The following is a 20,860-nucleotide window of genomic DNA, read 5'->3' on the forward strand; positions in this document are numbered from 1 at the left end:
CCATTTCTAAATAAGTTAATCACACAAGATAGTTTAAATACACCTTTAGGTGCCAAGGGGGAAAAAGCGCCTCTTCTTCTAATGAAGCTATTTTAATTTGAAGCTTTTGCACAAAATCAGATGGAAGCAATAATGCTAACCCACAAAGACCTTTGATTACTTGCAATTTTTGAGGAGAAATAACCTGGCTTTGAATGTGCCAGTGTTAACTCATATTGGGTTTTTGAAAATAAAAGAGAACTGCCAATTCCAAGGATACATGGAAGACATGTACCATTCCAAAGAAAACGCAAACCTTCCCAAATTTAGGAGGGCAGAATACTTGTTAAGAGATGCAATTAGACAAATCTCGGGGGGGGGGGGTAGAAATTAAGGCTCCTATAGTTAACAGTCTGCTTATCATGTAAAATTAACTTCTATCTTGATTCTTCAGGACCCAGAAACATTAGAAAGTGCACTTTGAATACTGTTAGGGTCCTCTACAGCAAAGCTCTATCAGACACTACATTTTCAAGTACTAGATGGGTGCTTTATAATTTCAGAGATCTGAAAAGTATAAAAACCAAAAGGACTATTAATAACCTTCATTTGAAAGCATGAGTTGGATGATGAAAAGAATCAATAGGAAATTCTTACAAGTTCTGAGGTATGAAATCTGTGTCAGTAGTAAAACAGTATCAGGTTTATACTTTGTTTTCTGCTTGCATTCAAAAGCTAAAATTTATATAATAAACACAGAGGACATCAGATTCCAATAGTAAAGTAAAATACAATGTGTAAAAATTAGTAATTTTTTTTTTTTCTGGTTTCTAATATCTGTTTTAGTAGAAGAGTTCCGGATAATTTGGGTGAATCAGTAGTCATCCAAATTGCATTTGGAAGACATGACACATTTTCTGTTCATGTTAAATAAAAAATACATATATAAATTAATAAAAACAGTAGCAAACATCACACATATGCAAAAGACAAGGCAAAATACTCAGAAAGATAGGCATGGGTTGTTAGGACTCACACTCTCCAAGTGTCCCCACCATTTGGGAAGCAGAGCACTTATACTGTAGAAATGCAAACAATCTGCTACATCTTTTTAAATAGCAGGAATTACACAAGATTTTCAATCTTGTACAATAACAATCACTACAATATTTCAAGTGGTTTAGAAATCCCACATACAAATTCAACTTGCATCTGCACACATCTTTTTATATTCACAAAAAGAACTGAAGATGAGTATTAAATGTGGCTGTAAACAGAACCTGGGAGAATTATACAGTTAGTCTGGGAGAGACAATGAAGCTAGAGGTGTACACACCAAGGTCCTGAGATCCTCACTTTTCATCCTTATTTGAGGTATCCATGCTGTCATTCATTTTCTGTTTTTGCATTCGTGTTCGAGTAGATGCTGGAAAAAGGAAGAACTGTTACCAGCCCTGATGATGTTGGGTAGGTTGGTAAGGGGCTGCCATATATGTTATACTCATGTCAAATCAGTGGTTCTCAGAGCCTTTCAAGATCAGGAGGTGTGCAAATGTTTCTGATCACATAGCTCTATCAGTAAATTTTTGTGAACATGAGTAACACCAAACTATGTAAAAAAAAAATATATATATATATAAATTTATATGTATAAATTTTAGGTACCTACAATTGTGCTGGAGTTCCTAGGTGGTGCAAACAGTTAACATACTTGGCTGCTAACCAAAAGGCTGGTGGTTTGAACCAACCCAGAGACACTTCAGAAGAAAGGCTTGGCCTTATACTTCTGAAAATCAGCCATGGAAAACCTTACGAAGGGCAGTTCTGACATACGTCGGGGGCCACCATGAGTTGGAGTAGACTCAACAGTAGCTGGTTTGATTTTGGTTTTACAGCTGGACTAATATATGTATTACAAAACACACATACCCCAACTAAACTATGAACAGATGAGATAAAAAGTTAAACCCAAACTCACTGCTGTCGAGTTGAATCCGACTCATAGCAACCCCTCTTTGGGTTTCTGAGGTGGTATCACTATGGAAGTAGATTACCCAACCTAGAAACTTTAATATTTTCTTTATGTGCCCCAACAATGGTCTTGCAGCCAGCCTCCTGGGGTATGAGCACCCCACTGATCTAGAGAAGATGAGGCTGCATTTGGGATGCACTTGAGCTGACTAGAATCCTGAGCTTGCCTAGACTGGATCTGCTGAAGGGAGATCCCTTCACAAAACAAGAGATTCCCTTGTGTTGAGATGCCTTCCATGTACTGCAAAGACCAGCTCAGAGCTCACTTAATTTGACACAGATATTTTGAAAGGACTTTATTAATTACAACATAGACAAAAGTACAACACTCACTTAGAAATTTTCAGAGCTCTTTATAAAAAAGCACACAGAACAGTGACATTTTTCCGGAAAAGAAAGAAAAGGAGTTCTCATCTACTCTGAGCTATCGGGCGGGTGTTCTGTGCTGACCTTTTTTGAATGCAGTTCTCTGAGTTGCTGAGTGCATTCTGGAGAATCCCTCAGCCTTAGAGGGTAAAGCCTGCTGCTGTGCTCCAGCCACACACACGGCTGGCAGAGGAAGCTCCCAGCGTAGCCCAGTGGGCCACTGGGAAACGGCCTGACTGTGGCAACCAAACTCTTCTTTCAGAAAATACATGTTTTTACAGCTTTCTGCTGCTTTTTAAATGCATATTTGTGTATACCAAAATGCTTCCACATTTTCAAGCATTTTTCATGATTTTGTTTATAAGCTTCATGTCTACCTTCATGTACTGGGGGGAGAAGCCACAACTATTTTATAAGTTAAAACAGGAGAATATTAGTCAATGTGAAATCTAAAAAGAGATTCACTTATGATCATACAATTTAAACTTTTGGTATATTCAGTATTAATTTTTCTCTTCAAAATAATAAACACAGGAAAAAAATGGCTTAAAAAAAAACCTCAAAGCATTTCTTTTATTTCAACATATTTAAAAGTTAGTATCTACAAAGACATATTGAGAGAAATCCTTTCATCACATTTAAATTGGTACCATGCCTATTTAAATGTCCTATGATTGGCATAGTATCTAAGGCATTTAACTGCTAACCAGAAGGCTGGTGTTTCAAACCCACCAGTCACTCCTCAGAAGGGAGACTGGGCAATCTACTTCCATAGAGATACTACCTCAGAAACTCAAGGAGGGGTTATTATGAGTCGGATCGACTTGACGGCAGTGAGTTTGTTTTTGTTTTTTGATGACCTAAGAATGATAGTTTTAGTATCTTTTATGTGCTAAATATTCTTCTTCTTTCCAAGTTCTAGTTCCTTTTCATATTAATGGATCTGGTACCAGAGATCAAGAAATGGCCGCACACTCATCATCACCATTACTACTCTAAGACAACCCCATAGCAGTTACTGAATGTGCTTGGGTTCATTTTTTATAGTCTCAGAGTGGCTTAGGATAGAAACATTCCAAATTTATGTCACTCTGTATAACTTGGAAAGTAATCTGGTGTTGTTTATCAAAATTCTGATATCTCGTGATGGAAAACTTTTGTTTGAAATTAATTTTAAAATCCTGCAAATTATGAAAGTTTAAGAATAATGGAATAATAAAAAATTAAATATTTTAAAAATAAGGGTGATGATACTTACATATGCTAGGTTTATAAAGTCTTTTCCCATAACTAACACTCTTAAAGAATTCCTCATTGTAGTTCTGATATTCTGAAATACTTTCTAACCCAAGACATTCATGGTGAAGTTGTGGCCAAGCAGGGTTTTAACTTCTTAGTCTTCCTGAGTGAAAGATTCTAGAAAGGATGAAGATGGCTTTCCCTGTGCATCATAGATTTAACAACAAATGTTTGTAGGTAAATAATCTCAACTGAATCATAATTTGAATGCATAAGAAAGTTTGCTAATTGAATTATATGTGTATTCTTTTATAAAAAGCAAAGACTACAGTGTAAACAACTGTCTCAATTCCATAAGGTGTTATGATAAGTACTTACTCATTTCTGCCAGTTTCTGTTGAAATTTGGATTCTCCTGGGAGATGTTTACTGCAGATTAAAAAAAATGCAAAACATTTCATTTGTATATACATAAAAGAAAAACTCACATTTCCATTAACCATGGTGCTTTCAATGACTTACAAATTTTTTAGCTACTTTTAGTATCAAAGGTTTATTAAACTAACCATGTAAAATACAAATGTCACAGTATACGATTCTACATCTATTACAGTGACTTTTATAAAACACAGTAGTTAACATTTTTAAAGAATGAATGGCAATTTCAAATTTAATGCTAAAATTAAAAATGTTAGCAATAGCTTAAAAAAAAAAAAAAGTCAGATTTTTAGCATCTGATACCTTACTGAATTTAGGTACAGATAAAACGTTATGTATATGGTTCTTTTAAACTTAGGAGCTCTGGTGGTGTAGTGCCTAAGGCATGTGACTGCTAACCAGAAGGCTGGCGGTTCAAACCCACCAGCCACTCCTCAGAAGGAAGGTTGGGCAATCTACTTCTGTAGAGATACTGCCTCAGAAACCCAAGGAGGGGTCACTATTGAGTCAGATCCAACTTGACAGCAGTGAGTTTGGTTTTTTAAATTGAGGGTACATATTCATACCTCTGTTTTGAGAAATTCTCAAATTACAAATAAAATTGGCAGGAAAGGGATTGGTAGAAACCAGGAGCAAAGCTGAGTCTGGTTCTCCAGATGACCTGCTCAGTTACTAGCAACATTCTAAATTGTTCCTACCTTCCATCCGCTTCATCTGATCCTTCAATATCAAAGCGTAGTTTCTTCAGTGGTTTAGGAGGGTTGCTTCCTTCAGCGCTTCTTTTGAGCACACGGTCACTGTTACATACCATCTGATTTATTTTCTGGAACTTCTCAGAAGTCTATGAATTATAGAATTCTTTATTTTAAATCATTAAACTCAGCCATTTTGTAGTTAGCAATCCTAATTTGTAATTTGAGGTGAGTCAAACATCAAGCAGAGGTAGCATCTTCATTTTACTTTTCTGCTTTATTTGACCAAATGGGAGATAAGACGTCTCAAAAGCAGAGTAACTCCACCTAACTCAGCTCCTATTAAACACTCACTGTTTCCAATTCCTCCTGTCTCTTTCCATGAGGTTCCTGCTCTTCTTCCAATGCTGACTACTACTACTCTCAAAGTCTTGGTTCTGTATTTCAAAACCATAGAGGAAACTGATCAACTCCACGGTGGAATCTACTGGGAGCAGCTGAGTAGCTGCCCTAGGGATGTGGTCTGCTTCCCATATATAAGAAACAGGTTTGGGAATGGTCTCCAGCTTATGGCACGCTTGAACCCTGCATGTAGCAGTGTCATTGTTCAGCAGCCTGCCTTGCTCTGCCGATCTTGGGACTTTAATGGACTTGAATTAATGGCCTGCCATGTGGTTCGGTAACATCGGGACTATGCCATTTTATTTGTTGACCTTGGGCTTATTAGCCTCAGAAGCCAGTAGCTGCCTGAGTGAAGAGATGCCTCTAGCTTCAGTGGGCCGGGAGCAAGAAGCAGAGCTGAAGCCCAAGGTCAAGGGGCTTTCACATAGCCCCTAGAGCCTGGCACTTTGAACTCAGACTTAAAGCCTCCAAACTGTATGAGAATAAACTCCTGTTTGTTAAGGCCATCACATTTGTGGTATATTCTTGTCAGAGAGGCACTAGGTAACCAGAACAGAAACCAAGAGTACTTCCCAGATGCATGCAAAGTTTGAACAGATTTCTGGAACCTGGAACTTTATTTTTAACAGATTTTTCTTTTTCTTTTCTTTCTTTCTTTTTTTTTTTTTTTTTTTGAGAGCATAGTAAACCAGAAGAGAAGGTAACATGAATTTGACAATAAGTGTTTAAATCACTAAGTTTGGGGGTAATTTGTTACACAGCAATAACTAATATAAGCAGTCTTCCCACTCCTGTAAGAATATGAGCTCTTTGGAGGGGTAATACACACTGAATACAGGACTGCTGAATTAGTGACATTAATGGAAGGCCAACTAGAGCAGGGAGTTCCCAGCCTGGAGTAACTATTTCAAAGCTGAGCTTTCCCCTGATCTCTCTGGAACAAAGACTATCACATAAGCCCTTCCACTTACACTGAGGCAGGGTCTCATGTAACCAATTTGTAATCAGTGTACTAGAGAAATATCATCTCAGAAGTTAGACAAGTTCTGAGAGAGGAAGGACAGGCAAAAGTGTGTATTTCACAATCTGTAGTAAAAGTAATAATAATTTATAAGTGGATGCATAGACAGACATTCAACCTGAACAAAGGTGGGAAGGCAAAACACATTAAAAAGAAAAAAAAAAAAAGTGTGTGCATATGTGGAAGGGAGCTCTGGTGGCACGGTGCCTAAGGCATTTGACTGCTAATGAGACGGCTGGTGGTTCAAACCTATCAGCCACTCCTTGGAAGGAAGACTGGGCAATCTACTTCTGTAGTGATACTGCCTCAGAAACCCAAGAAGGCTCACTATGAGTTGGGTCCAATTCGACAGCAGTGAGTTTGGTTTTTTTTTTGGTTATATGTGTGGAATGACAATACCGGTAAGTAGGGAGTGGTACTGACATTTGGATGTAGTAGTTACATTTTTGAGTTTTTCACATCATATGCATAATCAGTGAATTTCAAAACTGTTTCTAAACACACACACACACATCTTCTAAATTCTATGCAACATGCCTGGATGAGGTACTTGAATAAAATCATTTATAAATTCAAATTACAGAAATCTTCGATTACTTTCATAGTTACAAGGACGTGTCATTACTTTTCACACACAAAAAAATACTCACTCCAAATGATTCACCAATTGATACCAAGATTCTGTGAAGATGAAGCAGAAATGAATTAGTAATGAAAAGCATGTAGACATGTGTGGAGATGAATATACACACATCATTTTGAACTATCAAGAACCAAAGTTTTCCTCTACCCTAAAACCACTGACAAATTATACTCATTAGAGGTTTATCTCATAATAACCCCAAAACCAGCTGCTGTCGAGTCAATGCCAACTCATAGTTACCTTACAGGTCAGAGTAGAACTACCCCATAGGGTTTTCAAGGCTGTAAATCTTTTTGGAATCAGACGGCAACATCTTTCTCCTGTGGAGTGGCTGGAGGGTTCGAATTGGCAACCTTTCAGTTAGCAGCCAAGCACTTAACCACTGTGCCACCAGGGCTCCTATTATGCCATAATGAAAAAGAAACCAAACTCACAGCCATTAAGTCAATTCTAACTCACAGCAATCTCCACTGGGTTTCCAAAGCTATAAATCTTTATGGAAACAGATTGCCCCATCTTTCTTCCGGGGAGTGGTTGGTGAGTTCCAACCACTGACCTTTAGGTTAGCAGTCAAATGCTTTAACCACTACACTACCAGAGCTCCTTATTATGCCATAACAGTGCTAATATAATCATGTATTATGCTTGTCTCTTAGATTTTTTTTAAGCAAGAGATACTTAGAACAAGGTCTGTAATTGTAAGATACTTAGAATATGTCTGTAAGAACATACTCTACCAGTCTACATTTAAAGTGGAAAAGTAGGTTTTAAGTTTACTCTTATTTAGTTCATCATAAACCAATAGGTAAGTAAGCAATTAAACATCTGAGCTCTGGTGGCATAGTACCTAAGGTATTTGACTGCTAACCAGAAGGGCAGGTGGTTCAAACCCACCAGCCACTCCTCAGATGGAAGACTGGGCAATCTACTTCTGTAGAGATACTGCCTGGGAAACCCAAGTAGGGGTTGCTATATGAGCCGGATCCCACTTGATGGCAGTGAGTTTGGTTTTTGGAATTTTTATTGAAGTAATATTTGGAAAAACTTACATCATGAAATAATAATCAGGATTCTAATTAAGATCTATATTGATACACAGTAAAAGTTATTTATCACACATTTTGGAATCAGAAGTCTCTATTAGTTTGTTTATCCTTGTTTGAACCATATACTTTAAGTTCTTGATAATAAAGCTGAAGAACAGCATTAGCCTCACGTAACTCAACACAGATTTGATCATCTGCACACAGAACTAGTGGATGTACAGATCTTATTATCCTCTAATTCTTTGATATGTGATCAGTCATTCCATACAAAATATCTCATTAACCAGAATTACTAAATATGCTGGATAAATAGTGTTAAGATGCTCTCTTGATGTTTAATCAATGATTTATCAGTTAAGATTTTCAGGATTTAACTATTTTGCTAAAGAACCCTAATGCAGAATTTGTTTCACTTATACCAGCAAGAGTTATCATCATCAGTGTAAGTGGGTTAATTATCATCATTAAAAAATTACCTAAGTATACATTTTCAGTGTGGGACTGTATAAATTTAACTAAAAGACACAGTATCATGTCTTAGTGACTTATAATGTAAGTTATAGATATCACTGCACTGATATCCAGCTTTAAGAATACCCAACTAAAGGATGGTACAGAGGCATAGATGAGTATTCATATCATATTGCCAATATTGTTTACCACCTTATTTTTTTGTGTAGCATTTGAAATTTTATCATGAATGTAAATTACTTATATAAACATATTACCCAAATGTTTTCTAAAGGGTTAATATATCTCCTTCTCTTTGTTTTTCTTGCCTATTAAGTACAACTGTCTGGGTTGATAATTTCTGCGATGCTACTACATTAACTATACTAGCTAATCTGCCTCCCACTATATAAAAATAAGGTCAGTTTCAAATAGCCCATGATAACATGTAATGAGTCAATTGAAGCACTTCAAAGCCATGGAGCACTTGTGGTTAGATGTGGGTGACAATATAATGATTTGTAGTTGCACAGAACCTTTCATCTGAGAATTTTAAACAGCTTCACACTCATCATTTCTCTGATCCACAACGCCCTTTTGAAGTAGATTTAGTGACCTGCCCAAGGTAATATAAGGAGACCATAGATAGAATTAGGGATGGAACTCTAACTTAATTTATAGTCATTTACATTTAATAAGACACTGCTTTTTATAACAAAGTAAGATGATTAAAGCCCACAGAGAGAGTTTACAGGATATCCAATAAACTCTAGAATGAAATTTCTTAACCAAATCAATCTACTCTGTTTAGCAGACTGGCTACTTCAAAAAACATGAAAGTATTTTGAAATCTACAATCAAACAGGTTTTTCAGACTGTTTATAAAAGAACAGACCCCATCAACCTGGAAAGATGATGACTAAATTTGCAAACCCATCCAAGTGAACAGATCTTTCCTCCCCCAATAACTCTTACCATATCATTTAATATACATAAGCAAATTAGAGTCTAAAGAGTCTAGCTTGTTTTAAATAAATAAAGCTTTATATTTTTTATACTTGAATGAAAATAATCCCCTCTTATTCTCTACCACTTTTCTAGGCAGAAAACACAAACCTTGATCTTGGAGTCATTTTTGTTGGAATTGGCAGGCCATCTGAAATTTTATATGGACTCTTCAGGGGTGATATATAGATGTTCCCCCCAGGAATCCGTACAGGTGAACTAGAAAATTTATAAGGGCTTCGAGGGATGTGAGGTATTGGTGACAAGGTAGGGGGCTAGAATCAAAAAAGCAGATGATTTACTTATTATTTTAGTGAGATCCATTGCTTTATAATTAGATTTTCTGAGTCAAAAGATTCTTTTCAACATACCCTGGAAGAAGCATACTGCAAAATATTTGTTTTCAGTCTCTGCATAAAGACTGAGTTATAGAATACTATAATGGAATCATACTCCTCTTCTCTGATCAAAACACGTTTGAATGTCTGAGGAAGAAGAATAAAAAATGTGTTAAATTAATTTGTTAATTTCTCTCTTTAGTTTTCTTTTTTGTTGTTGTTGTTGTTATATGCTGTGGAGTCAGACCCAACTCATAGCAACCCCCTCCTTGGGTTTCCGAGGCAGTATCACTACGGAAGTAGATTGCCGTATCTTCCTTCCAAGGAGTGGCTGGTGGATTTGAACCGCCAGCCTTCTGGTTAGCAGTCAAATGCCTTAGGCACTATGCTACCAGAGCTCCCTTAGTTTTCTTTGTTAGTAGTTCGTAATACTTTTTAAGTAGTAAGAAGCACAGAGTAATACAGGAAAATGTACTCTGAAGAAAGCTTCTTAGCCTTCACAGCCACTATGACCACTCCTTGGGTTTCTGAGGCTGTATCACTACAGAAGTAGGTTGCCTAGTCTTCCTTCCAAGGAGTGGCTATTGGGTTTGAACTGCCAGCCTTCTGGTTAGCAGTCAAATGCCCTAGGCACTACACCACCAGAGCTCCTATAGCTGCTATGGCAGAAGTGAAATGTCACAAAATGATCCAGAGAAGCAACCAGGCAGTGATGGGGCTGGCAGAGAAGCATAGCTGGCTGGCAGTCAAAGAGGAGCAGTCAGGCTGGCAGGTTGGAAAGCAGTATGGGCTCAAAGGTTGAGCTGAGCAAGAAGCAATAATATCATCCCTCAATATTTAGACTACATCCTCTGATCTATACATCTCTGCACCTCCTCACACCTTGTTCCCTAATTTGCAAGGGTTCAAGAAGTGTGCATTACTCTTATCACTAATTAGACACTTAATAAAAGCATTATATTTTTCTGAGAGGTAGATTTTACTCAGGCTTTAATTAGGTAAAGGCATAGAAGTTTTATAGAATGCCTCTCAAATACACAATTTAAATGACTAGATTTAGAAGAAACTTTAAAGGGAAAAAAAAAAAAAAAACCCAAGCTGGTTCATTTTACTTTTAAAAAATTCAGTGAAAAACTAGAAAAATAACCCATGACTCACCTGCCACTGAAGACTATGAACTGTGTGTCACACCAAGTATATTTTACTAGGACTGTTTTTCTAAAAGGAAGGTAAACTGGAAACATATGTTTACAGTGGAAATTTTTATTATTTAGTTATAAGGCTGCCTTTACACTGGCTTTTCCTATAAAGTAATAAAAATAACTTTAAAAATCTAATGCCCTATTACTTATATCATTTATTATAATTATCTTGCTTATTGCAGAGATGTACTATTCCTTCTTATTAAGTATAAAATATGAATTTGGAACATAAGGATATGAAATATGAATTCTGAGCCTGGCTTTCCAAGTTCCATTATCAATAATTAACCAATAATATAAAAAAAATCTATTTGTGAATTTACATAAGGTCAAGATACATGATCTAACAATGACTGAAATTACCCAGATTAAAAAAAAAAAAAAAAAAAATCTTACTACGAAGACTTACCTCCTGAACAGCATGAGGAAGGTCCTTGTATGCTGTTACAATGATTTTGAACTTAAGGTCAATATTCTTAACTTTGCAAATGCCATACATGGAACACATCATGATCTAGTAAATAAAGGTAGTACAAAAAGTCAGAAATCTATTACATGGTTTTATTCTAAAAAAGCACTCTGTTACCTCTCTTTTGGCCTTGAAAAACGGAAAGATAAATTCCTACAGGGTTATCTTTTCCTATCTTTGAGCTCAGTTTGAAAGTCTATGTGAAATGTTTAACCCAAATTGTGTTTAAAGAACAAAATGCAAATAGCCAGCTCACAAGTACTCAGAACTGATCATCTGGTTTGTAAATGACCCTAACTTTGGCTCCTACTCCTAAATGTTACCCAGAAGAGAAAAGTTAAAACTGGAATCAGGTCATTGTATAACTACTACTTAAAAAAAAAAAAAAAAGAGGTGCAAAAAGTTTCAAACTATTTGAAAAAATAATATTGGAGAAATTAAGTGGGAGTGACTGGAGTAGGGATGTAGTGACTGAAAGGGGAAAAAAAGATAGTCTTCTGGATTGTTGAAAATGTCATATTTCTTGATCTTAGTGCTGATTATATAGGTGAGTTCAACTGACTTTTGCAAATAAGATCTTTCAGGTCATTAAATTACAACATTAAGTCAGTCCTTAGTTAACAAGTAAGTGTTGTTGTTGTTGTTACGTGCCATCGAGTCGGCTCCGGCTCCGACTCACAGCGACCCCTCCTTGGGTTTCCGAGGCAGTATCACTACGGAAGTAGATTGCCCCATCTTCCTTCCAAGGAGCGGCTGGCTGGTGGGTTTGAACCGCCAGCCTACAAGTAAGTAGGGAGAAGAAAAGGTGACGTGCCTGGTTTTCTTACCTGGTCCAAATGCCTGTCTCTCATGAGCTCATACTCATTTTGCAGTGTGTGCTGGAAAAGGGTCCAGATGATGTGCTCTAGTTCTGGGTGATCAGACAGAAGGCGTGCACACAGGGTATTCAGTCGGAGATATGCTAGCCTGTATACTGGGGAAATAAAAGGAATCAGTGATGTTTACTGTTCATTTCTAATTACAAGTGGATTTTTGTAGTAACAGAAAATTGCTATAGGCATAATACTATCAGAAAGCATAACAGTAGCCTCTCCTCTACCATTATTTCCCTTATGAATAATTGATTCCTAGTCTTAGGACAGTGCAAGGCACACAGAAAGCACACTAATAATACTTGCTGTTAACTATTGTCATAGCATGAGATCAAGAAGAAGTGAGAGTTAAGAGAAAAACAGTTCTTAAGACTGGGAAATCAGACAAGCCAAACTGGGTCTGCTTCAGTTTCATTGGTCATCAGTCATCACAGATGTTGGAAATTCCCATCATTAATACTCAAGAGGTAATTATTTTTAAAAATCATGTAATTGTCCAGTGTCCATGATGTTTTCCCCCATTAAAAAAAATAAATAAACTGAATAGTTCTTTATGAAAAAGCAATGGAGCATACCTTGTTGGAAAACAACAGTACTGTAGATGACCTAAGTGGTCACTACTTAACTAATATAAAATTTATTTAGAGCCATTAAAAAATACTTGTGGAAATAGAGTTTTGGAGAAAAGGAATATACAAAACTGAATTTTCCTCCATTAACTTTAAATATAAAGATGCTGATTTAAAACCTACCTCTCAAAGACCTTTAAAGCTAACAGTTTATCCCAGTGGTTTACAACTCAGCAGGAGGGCTTGTTAAAACAAGGACTGCTAGGTCTCATTCTAGAATTTCTGATTGAATAGGGCTAGGGCAGAGCCCCAAAATTTCTATCACTTTTCAGAGGACTATACTCCAAGAACCACTGTTTTAATCTAAGAGCTAAATCTTACAATATGTCTGTAAAGTTCAGTGTATTTCTCACTTGAATAAAAACAGAAAAAATACCATAGTAGAATCTGGCATTTCACTTTTCAAAGAGTTCCAAGTAGTTGGGCACTTGCATGTGCATGTGCACACTAACTGGCCTCCTGCCCCGACCTCTTACACAACCTGAGACTGCTCTACAACCTGGAATCAGCCTCCTTAGATTTCCTGAAAATACCCCTGAAATGCATCTGCACTAGGCTACAACCCACTGTAATGTCAACCCAACATTCACATCTGAACAGCCAAAGTAATGTCAGGGGCAATTTTCCAAATATCAATATGAAAGCACAGCAGCAGTTTCAGCAGCAACAACATGTATCACTTTCTAAGGGCTTACTATAGACTGGGCACTGTTGAAGGCATTTCATATGTCCTAATTCACTGAATTACCTCAAAAATTCTCTGAGTATTATTATTATTAAAAGGTAGATTATGATAATCATTTCCATTTTTTTACAAATGAGGAAACTGAGGCACAGAGATATTAAATGACTTGTCCAAGGTCACGCCTCGTAAGTAGAAGAGCCATGATGTAAAACCAGTCAGCCTGCTTTCTAAGTCCGTGTTTTGAAAATAATCGTCTACTAACCTTTTTTGTAAAAAAGTGAAAGGGAGGTAGATTTCAATGGCTTCTGAGTCTGGAAGGCAGAAGCTGCTTGTGCCTCTGCATGTGCAGTGGAATTTACACGTGGAGTTGACCCCTTTTTCTTTGGGGATCTTACAGGAGAAAGATACCTAGGTATATTCAAAAGAAAATTCTTCATTTGAAGGTTGCTAAGAATCACACTCACATCACACCTACACACATACACACCTGTACATATACACTCAAAAACATACTGTTTATTTAATCAGTTACTCTGTACCAAATTCCTCAGCAGCCCATTTAAATACAAATTGTACAAGATAGCTTAACAGGAAAACTAAGCTTGCCATCATCATGTCCAACTTTATTTTGATAAATGGCTTTTCTTGGGAATTACTGCCTTATGGGGGGGGGCTGTATATGTACATGTTCAGTTTTAATAATTATAGTGGGATTGAAACCACAAAATGATATTAACTTAAAGGAAAAACTTATTGATAGCAAAATAGTTTACCATATTTCTCTAGTTCTCCTCTGTTGTTGTTGTTGTTGTTTGCCGTCGAGTCAGCCCTGACTCATAGCGACCCCTCCTTGGGTTTCCGAGGCAGGGTCACTACGGAAGTAGGATTGCCCAACCTTCCTTCCGAGGAGTGGCTGGTGGGTTTGAACCGACAGCCTTCTGGTAAGCAGTCAAGTGCCTTAGGCACTATGCTACCAGAGCTCCTAGTTGTCCTCTAACATTTTTTAATTTACAATTATGGTTCACATATATGTAAAAAGGCAAGTTACATATACAAGCATACATAGACACACATACACCTATGTTGATTATATAATGAAAAACTCTATTTATTAATACTTCAAACACCATCAAGGCATATTGACAGCTGTGTACTCTGTGTTGCCCTCTAACAGAATAATCCAACTCTACTCTGAGTTTGTTCCAGTAGCTGAGAAATAATTCTGAGCAGGAAACAGGATATGTATCTTATAATGGACATTTCTACTACATGTACTATATTATTATTAATTAGTACACTAGAAAAAGGGAATCACCATCACAATGATTTGTAAGTACCGGTGTCTGATTTATTGTCCACCTTGGAGTTTCTTTTCAGTTCATTAATGGAAGTATTGTATAGATTGACTTAACTCGAGCACAAGTTAGGATTCCTTTAGTTCTAGATATTGTTTTTGTTATTTGCCGTCGAGTCGGACCCAAGTCACAGCGACCCCTCCTTGGGTTTCCTAAGCAGTATCACTACGGAAGTAGATTGCCCAACCTTCATTCCAAGGAGTGGCTGGTGGGTTTGAACCACCAGCGTCAGGCACTATGCTACTAGAGCTCCACCAGTTCTAGATAGAAATATCCAATTATCTAACTGACATAATTACTTGATTCTCAAACTCAGTAAGGTCAAAATGAAGCTCTTGATTTCTTCCCCCAGTTTTCCTCATCTCAATAATTTGCTCCGTGTTATATCCTGTTTTGTGTATCAAAAGCCTAGGAGCCATTTTTAATTTCTCCTATTTCCTCATTCCTCAAAACCAATGCAAAACTAAGTCCTGTTAAGTCTACCTCTAACATACATCTCAAATCTTTCCATTTCTTCTTATTTGTACTGCTACATCTTAGATGAAGTCACCTACATTTCTCACTTGGACTACTGAAACAGTTTCCAAACAGATTTCCTCACTTTCTCCCTTTCCCTCCCTCAACCCCATCTGTTTTCCAAATAGTATTCAGAAAGTAGCCCTTTAAAAATACAAATTATAGCAAGCTACCCTCTGCTCCTTAGAAGCAAGGATGGTGAGACTTCATCTCTTATATTTTGCTCCCTGGAGAAGGGTATTATGTTTGGTAAAGTAGAGGGGTCAGCGAAAAAGAGGAAAACTTTCAACAAAATTGACTGACATAGTGGCTGCAACAAAGGGCTGAAGCATAGCAATGATTGTGAGGATGATGCAGGACTGGACAGTGTTTTGTTCTGTTGTACATAGGGTTGCTATGAGTTGGAACTGACTTGACTGCTAACAACTACATGTTGATTACATAATAAAGGATTCTATTAAACCCTTCATGGTTTCCCACTGCCCTTATAATATCCAAACCCCTTACTATGTCCAATGGGAACCAAAAGATCTAGCTTCAGTTTGCCTCTCCAACCTCATCTAGTACCATTCTCCTCTTCCTCACTGTATAGCCACACTGAGGCTTCTTTTTGTTCTTCCTATCAGTCAAGTTCAACATGCCCTAAGGCTTTTGTTCTTGCTATCTGCTTCGCCTGGAGTGCACATCATGGAGATTTTTGCCTTTGCCAGTATTCACTGTCACTGAGGGCTCAGGCCAAAACAACACTTCATCAGAGAGAGCTTCCCTAAACATCCTAAAACCTCTCAGTTTCTCTTTCACATCACTCTCTCTGTATATTTCCTTTGTAGCACTTAATATCAACTAAAATCATCTTATTTATAAGTTTACTTGTTCACTATCTCTTTCCTGCCTCTGAAATGTAAACTCTATGAGAAGAAGGGCCAAGTCTATCTTACTTTTACTATTCCCAGTACCTGGAACACTTTCTGGGACTCAACTGAAACCTGCTTAATTGAATTAAAATAAGTATAAGGCTTGACTTATTTAGATGAAAGCAACATACAGCAAACAAATTATGTGGGAAAGCAAAGTCTTTAAATTCTACCCAAGGGTAACAAGTTAACATGGAAATGACATCTCTAGAAGATGTACTAGATCACAAAACACTGTAATGTCAATTCCTACACAGAACTAAGAGGAATACAATCACAGACATTGCTATCAAAGGCAGAATAGCTAGATTGATTACCAGCATGGGACTTTGTTAGACATATACAGAACACTCCACCCAATAAAAACACAATATATATTCTTTTCTAGTATACATGGATTATTCTTCAGAATAAATGTTATGTTAGGTCACAAAGCTTCAATAAATTCAAAACACTGGAATAATACAAAGCATCTTTTTGGATCAAGTGCTATAAAATTAGAAAACAATAATCGAAAGAACGGGGGGGGGGGAAAAATCAAATACATGGAAACTGAGTAACACCCTGCTTAAAAACTACTGGGTTGCAATCGGCCATCTAGGATGCAACAATTGGTCTCTCCTCGCCCAGAGCAAAGGAGAATGAAGAACACCAAAGATACAAAGAAACCATTAGTCCAAGGGACTACTAGCCCATGTGAACCTCAGCCTACATGACCCTGAGACCAAAAGAATGAGACAGTGCCTGGCTACAACTGTCAACGACTTGGAAAGGCATCAAAGTGGAGATCTTGGATAGAGTGGGAGAAAAAGTGAGGAAAAAAACTCAAAATCATGAAAAAGACCTGGCTTACGGTTCTGAAGATGCAAATAACAAGAATAAGAAATGAAATGGGTAATGTCACAACAGAACCAACCAAAATAAAAGGATAATAATAGGCTCTGTATGCCTGCAAATCTGAAAACCTAGATAAAATGGACAAATTTCCAGAAACACATGATCTACCTAAACTAATACTGACTTAAGTAGAATATTTGAACAGGCCCATAACAAAAGAGGAAATTGAACAGGTCATAAAAAAACTCCCAACCAAAAAAAGTCTTGCCCCAGACAGCTTCACTGGAGAATTCTACCAAATATTCAAGAAGAGCTGACACCAACCCTACTCAAACTATTCCAGAACATAGAAAAGGATGGAATCCTCCCAATTAATTTTATGAAGCAAGCATAACCCTGATCCAAAGCCAGGCAAAGATACCACTAAAAAGGAAAATTACAGACTAATATCCCTCATGAACATTGATGCAAAAATCCTCAACAAAATTCTAGCCAATGAAATTCAACACCATATCAAAAAAATTATACATTATAACCAAGTGAGATTCACACCAGGTAAGTAAAGATGCTACAACATTAGAAAAACAATCAATGCAATCCACTACATAAACAAAAGAACCACATGATCATATTAATTGATTAGAAAAAGCATTTGATAAAATCCAACCACTATTCCTGATAAAAACACTCAGCAAACTAGAAATAGACAGGAAATTCCTCAATATAATTAAGGGCATATACACAAAATCAATGACCAACATTATTCTCAATGGAGAGGGACTGAAAGCATTTCCCTTGCAAATGGGAACCCAATAATGATGCCCTTTATCTCCATTCTTATTCAATATTGTAAAAAGAGCTCTAGTGGCATAATGGTTAAGGTATTTGGCTGCTAACCAAAAGCTTGCCAGTTTGAACCCACCAGCCACTCTGTGGAAGAGAGATAAGGCAATCTGCTTTCATAAAGATTTACAGCCTTGGAAACCCAATGGGTGTCACCATGAGTTGGGACTGACTTGAAGGCATTGAGGTGGGTTTTTTTTTTTTTTTTTTAAATTCAATATTGTATTGGAAGTCCTAGCCAAAACAGTAAGGCAAGAAAGGGAAATAAAAGGCATCCTAATTGATAAAGAAGAGATAAAACTATCCTTACTGCAGATGATCTGATCCTAGCAACATAGAAAATCCCAGCAACTCAGCTTTGCTACAGCAACTAATAGATTCAGCAAAGTGGCAGAATACAAAATCAACATATAAAAGTCAGTCAGATAGCTCTATACCAATAAAGAGAATTCTGAAAAGGAAATAAGGAAAATAAAACCATTTACATACTACCAAAAAGATAAAATACTTGGGAATAAACTTACGAAGAGATACAAAAAATGAAGGAACTATAAAATACCATTGCAAGAAACCAAAAGAGGCCTACATAAATGGAAGAATATGCTATGCTCATGGAGAGGAAGACTGAACACTGTGAAAATGCCAATACTATCCAAAGTAATCTACAGATATAATGCAATCTCAATCAGGATTACATCAATATTCTTTAGAGATAGAAAGACCAATCACCAACTTTATATAGAAAGGAAAGAGATCCTGGATAAATAAAGCACTATCGAAGAAGATGAACAAAGTAGAAGGGTTCACACATCCTCTCAAAACCTACTACGCAAGTATTGATTTGGGTGAAGGGAAGGGCAATGCACCAAATGTGAGTGATCAACATAGTGGCACTGAGGAAGAAATTATTAAAATTATTTAAAAAAAAAAAAACCCTACTATGCAGCTATGGTAGTCAAAACAGCCTGGTATTGGTACAATGACAGACACATAGACCAATGGAACAGAATTGAGAACCCAGAAGTAAATCTATCCACTTATGGATAGCTGATCTTCAAAAAGAGCCAAACTATATTAAATGGGGAAGAGATAATCTCTTTAACAAATAGTGCTGGACAACTAGATACTCATTTGTAGAACAATCAAACAAGATCCATATTTCACACCCTGTACAAAAATCAACTCAACATGGATCATTTGTTTTAAATGTAAAACCTAAAACATCAAAGAAAAAATAAGGAAAAATGTAGGGACATTACTTTATGGCACAAAGAGTCTATCAAACATAATTTTAAAAATGCACAAATACCAGAAATAAACGAGATGTCTGGGACCCTCCTAAAAATTAAACACTTACGTACATCAAAAGACTTCTTCAAAAGGGTAAGAAGAGAACCTACAGACTAGGGAAAAAATTTTGGCAATGACATATATGACAGGGGACTAATCTCTACATTTAAGAAGGCTTCAATATCTCAACAACAAAAAGACAGACAATCCAACTGAAAAATGGGTGAGAAGACCTGACAGACTTCACCAAAGAAGACATTCAGGCAGCCAACAAACACATGAAGAAATCTTTGCAATCATTAGCTAATAAAGATGCAAATCAAAGCAACACTGAAATACTTTCTCATCCTAGCAATAATAGCAAAGTTCAATAAGACAGAAAACAACAAATATTGGCAAGGGTATGGAGACACTGGAACACTGCTGCTGGGATTGTAAAATAGAAAACATTATAGTGCTTCCTTAAAAAACTGGAAATAGAAATACCATTTGATCTAATAATCCCACTAATAGGTATAAATCCTAAAGAAATAAGAGCTGGGATATGAACAGATATGTGCACACCTAAGTTAATCTCAGCATTATTCACAATAGCAAAGAGATGAAAAGAACTTAAGTGCCCACAACAGATAAATAAATACATAAACAAACTATGGCATATACACACAATGTAAAACTATGAAATATTAAAGAATAATAGTGAATCCACAAAACACCTCATAACATAGACGAACCTGGAGGGCATTTGCTGAGTGAAATAAGTCAAACACAATAGGATAAATATTGTATAAGACCACTATTATGAAAAGTCAAGGAAAGGTTTACACACAGAGAGAAACATTATTTGATGGTTACCAGGGATGAGTGGGGAGGGGAAAAAAATCACTAATTGATAGAAACGTATTAATTTGGGTTAAGGAAAAGTCAATAGACAATAATAAGGAGATCGGCACAATATCACTAAGGCATGGTAAGACACTGACAGGTGCACAAGAGTTACAGACAACAAAGGTAAATACCATCACACACATATTCCTGCAATATCAGTAATAACAAACAATAATCTGCCTGGATATATAGGCAGACATGCAAGCTGAACAGGTATGGGTAAGCAAGTGGGACTACACTCATGACCATCTGTAGGTCTGGCAGGGGATATTTTTACATATGTATTTGTATGTGCTATAAATACGTACAAAGAGCTCTGGTGGTATAGTGGTTAAAGCATTTGGCTGCTAACCAAAAATTCAATGGTAACCCATCAGTGCCTGTGTGGGAGGAAGATGAGGCAGTCTGCGTCTGTAAAGATTTACAGACTTGGAAATCTTATGAGGCAGCTCTACTCTGTCCTAAATGGTTGCTATGAGTTGGAACTGACTCACTGGCAGTTAGTTTTTTGTTTTGGTAAATATATACATGCGTATAGTAGAGCAAACAGTTGGCAAAATTATGAAAACTTATTATTGTTGTTGTTGCTGTTAAGTGCCACTGAGTCGATTCCAACTCATAGTGACCCCATGCACAGCAGAACGAAACACTGCCCGATCCCGCGCCAGCCCCACAATCCCTGCTATACTTGAGCCCATCATCGCAGCCACC

General features: G+C 36.9%; 1 protein-coding gene across 1 annotated transcript in view; it reads right to left on the reverse strand.

The window, feature by feature from the left end:
* Positions 1 to 1,331: 1,331 nt before the first annotated feature.
* The window catches only part of RB1 (RB transcriptional corepressor 1), a 320,323-nt gene continuing 300,794 nt past the window's right edge, over positions 1,332 to 20,860 (reverse strand). Inside the window, 9 exon segments of the mRNA XM_007946362.1 lie at positions 1,332 to 1,405; positions 3,994 to 4,043; positions 4,751 to 4,893; positions 6,818 to 6,848; positions 9,423 to 9,586; positions 9,683 to 9,796; positions 11,261 to 11,365; positions 12,148 to 12,293; positions 13,769 to 13,914. Coding sequence (XP_007944553.1) covers positions 1,332 to 1,405; positions 3,994 to 4,043; positions 4,751 to 4,893; positions 6,818 to 6,848; positions 9,423 to 9,586; positions 9,683 to 9,796; positions 11,261 to 11,365; positions 12,148 to 12,293; positions 13,769 to 13,914 — 973 coding nt within the window.

This window comes from Orycteropus afer, unplaced genomic scaffold (genome assembly GCF_000298275.1).
Source record: "Orycteropus afer afer isolate SDZICR_OR568_19922 unplaced genomic scaffold, OryAfe1.0 scaffold00157, whole genome shotgun sequence".
Classification (NCBI taxonomy): Eukaryota; Metazoa; Chordata; class Mammalia; order Tubulidentata; family Orycteropodidae; genus Orycteropus; species Orycteropus afer.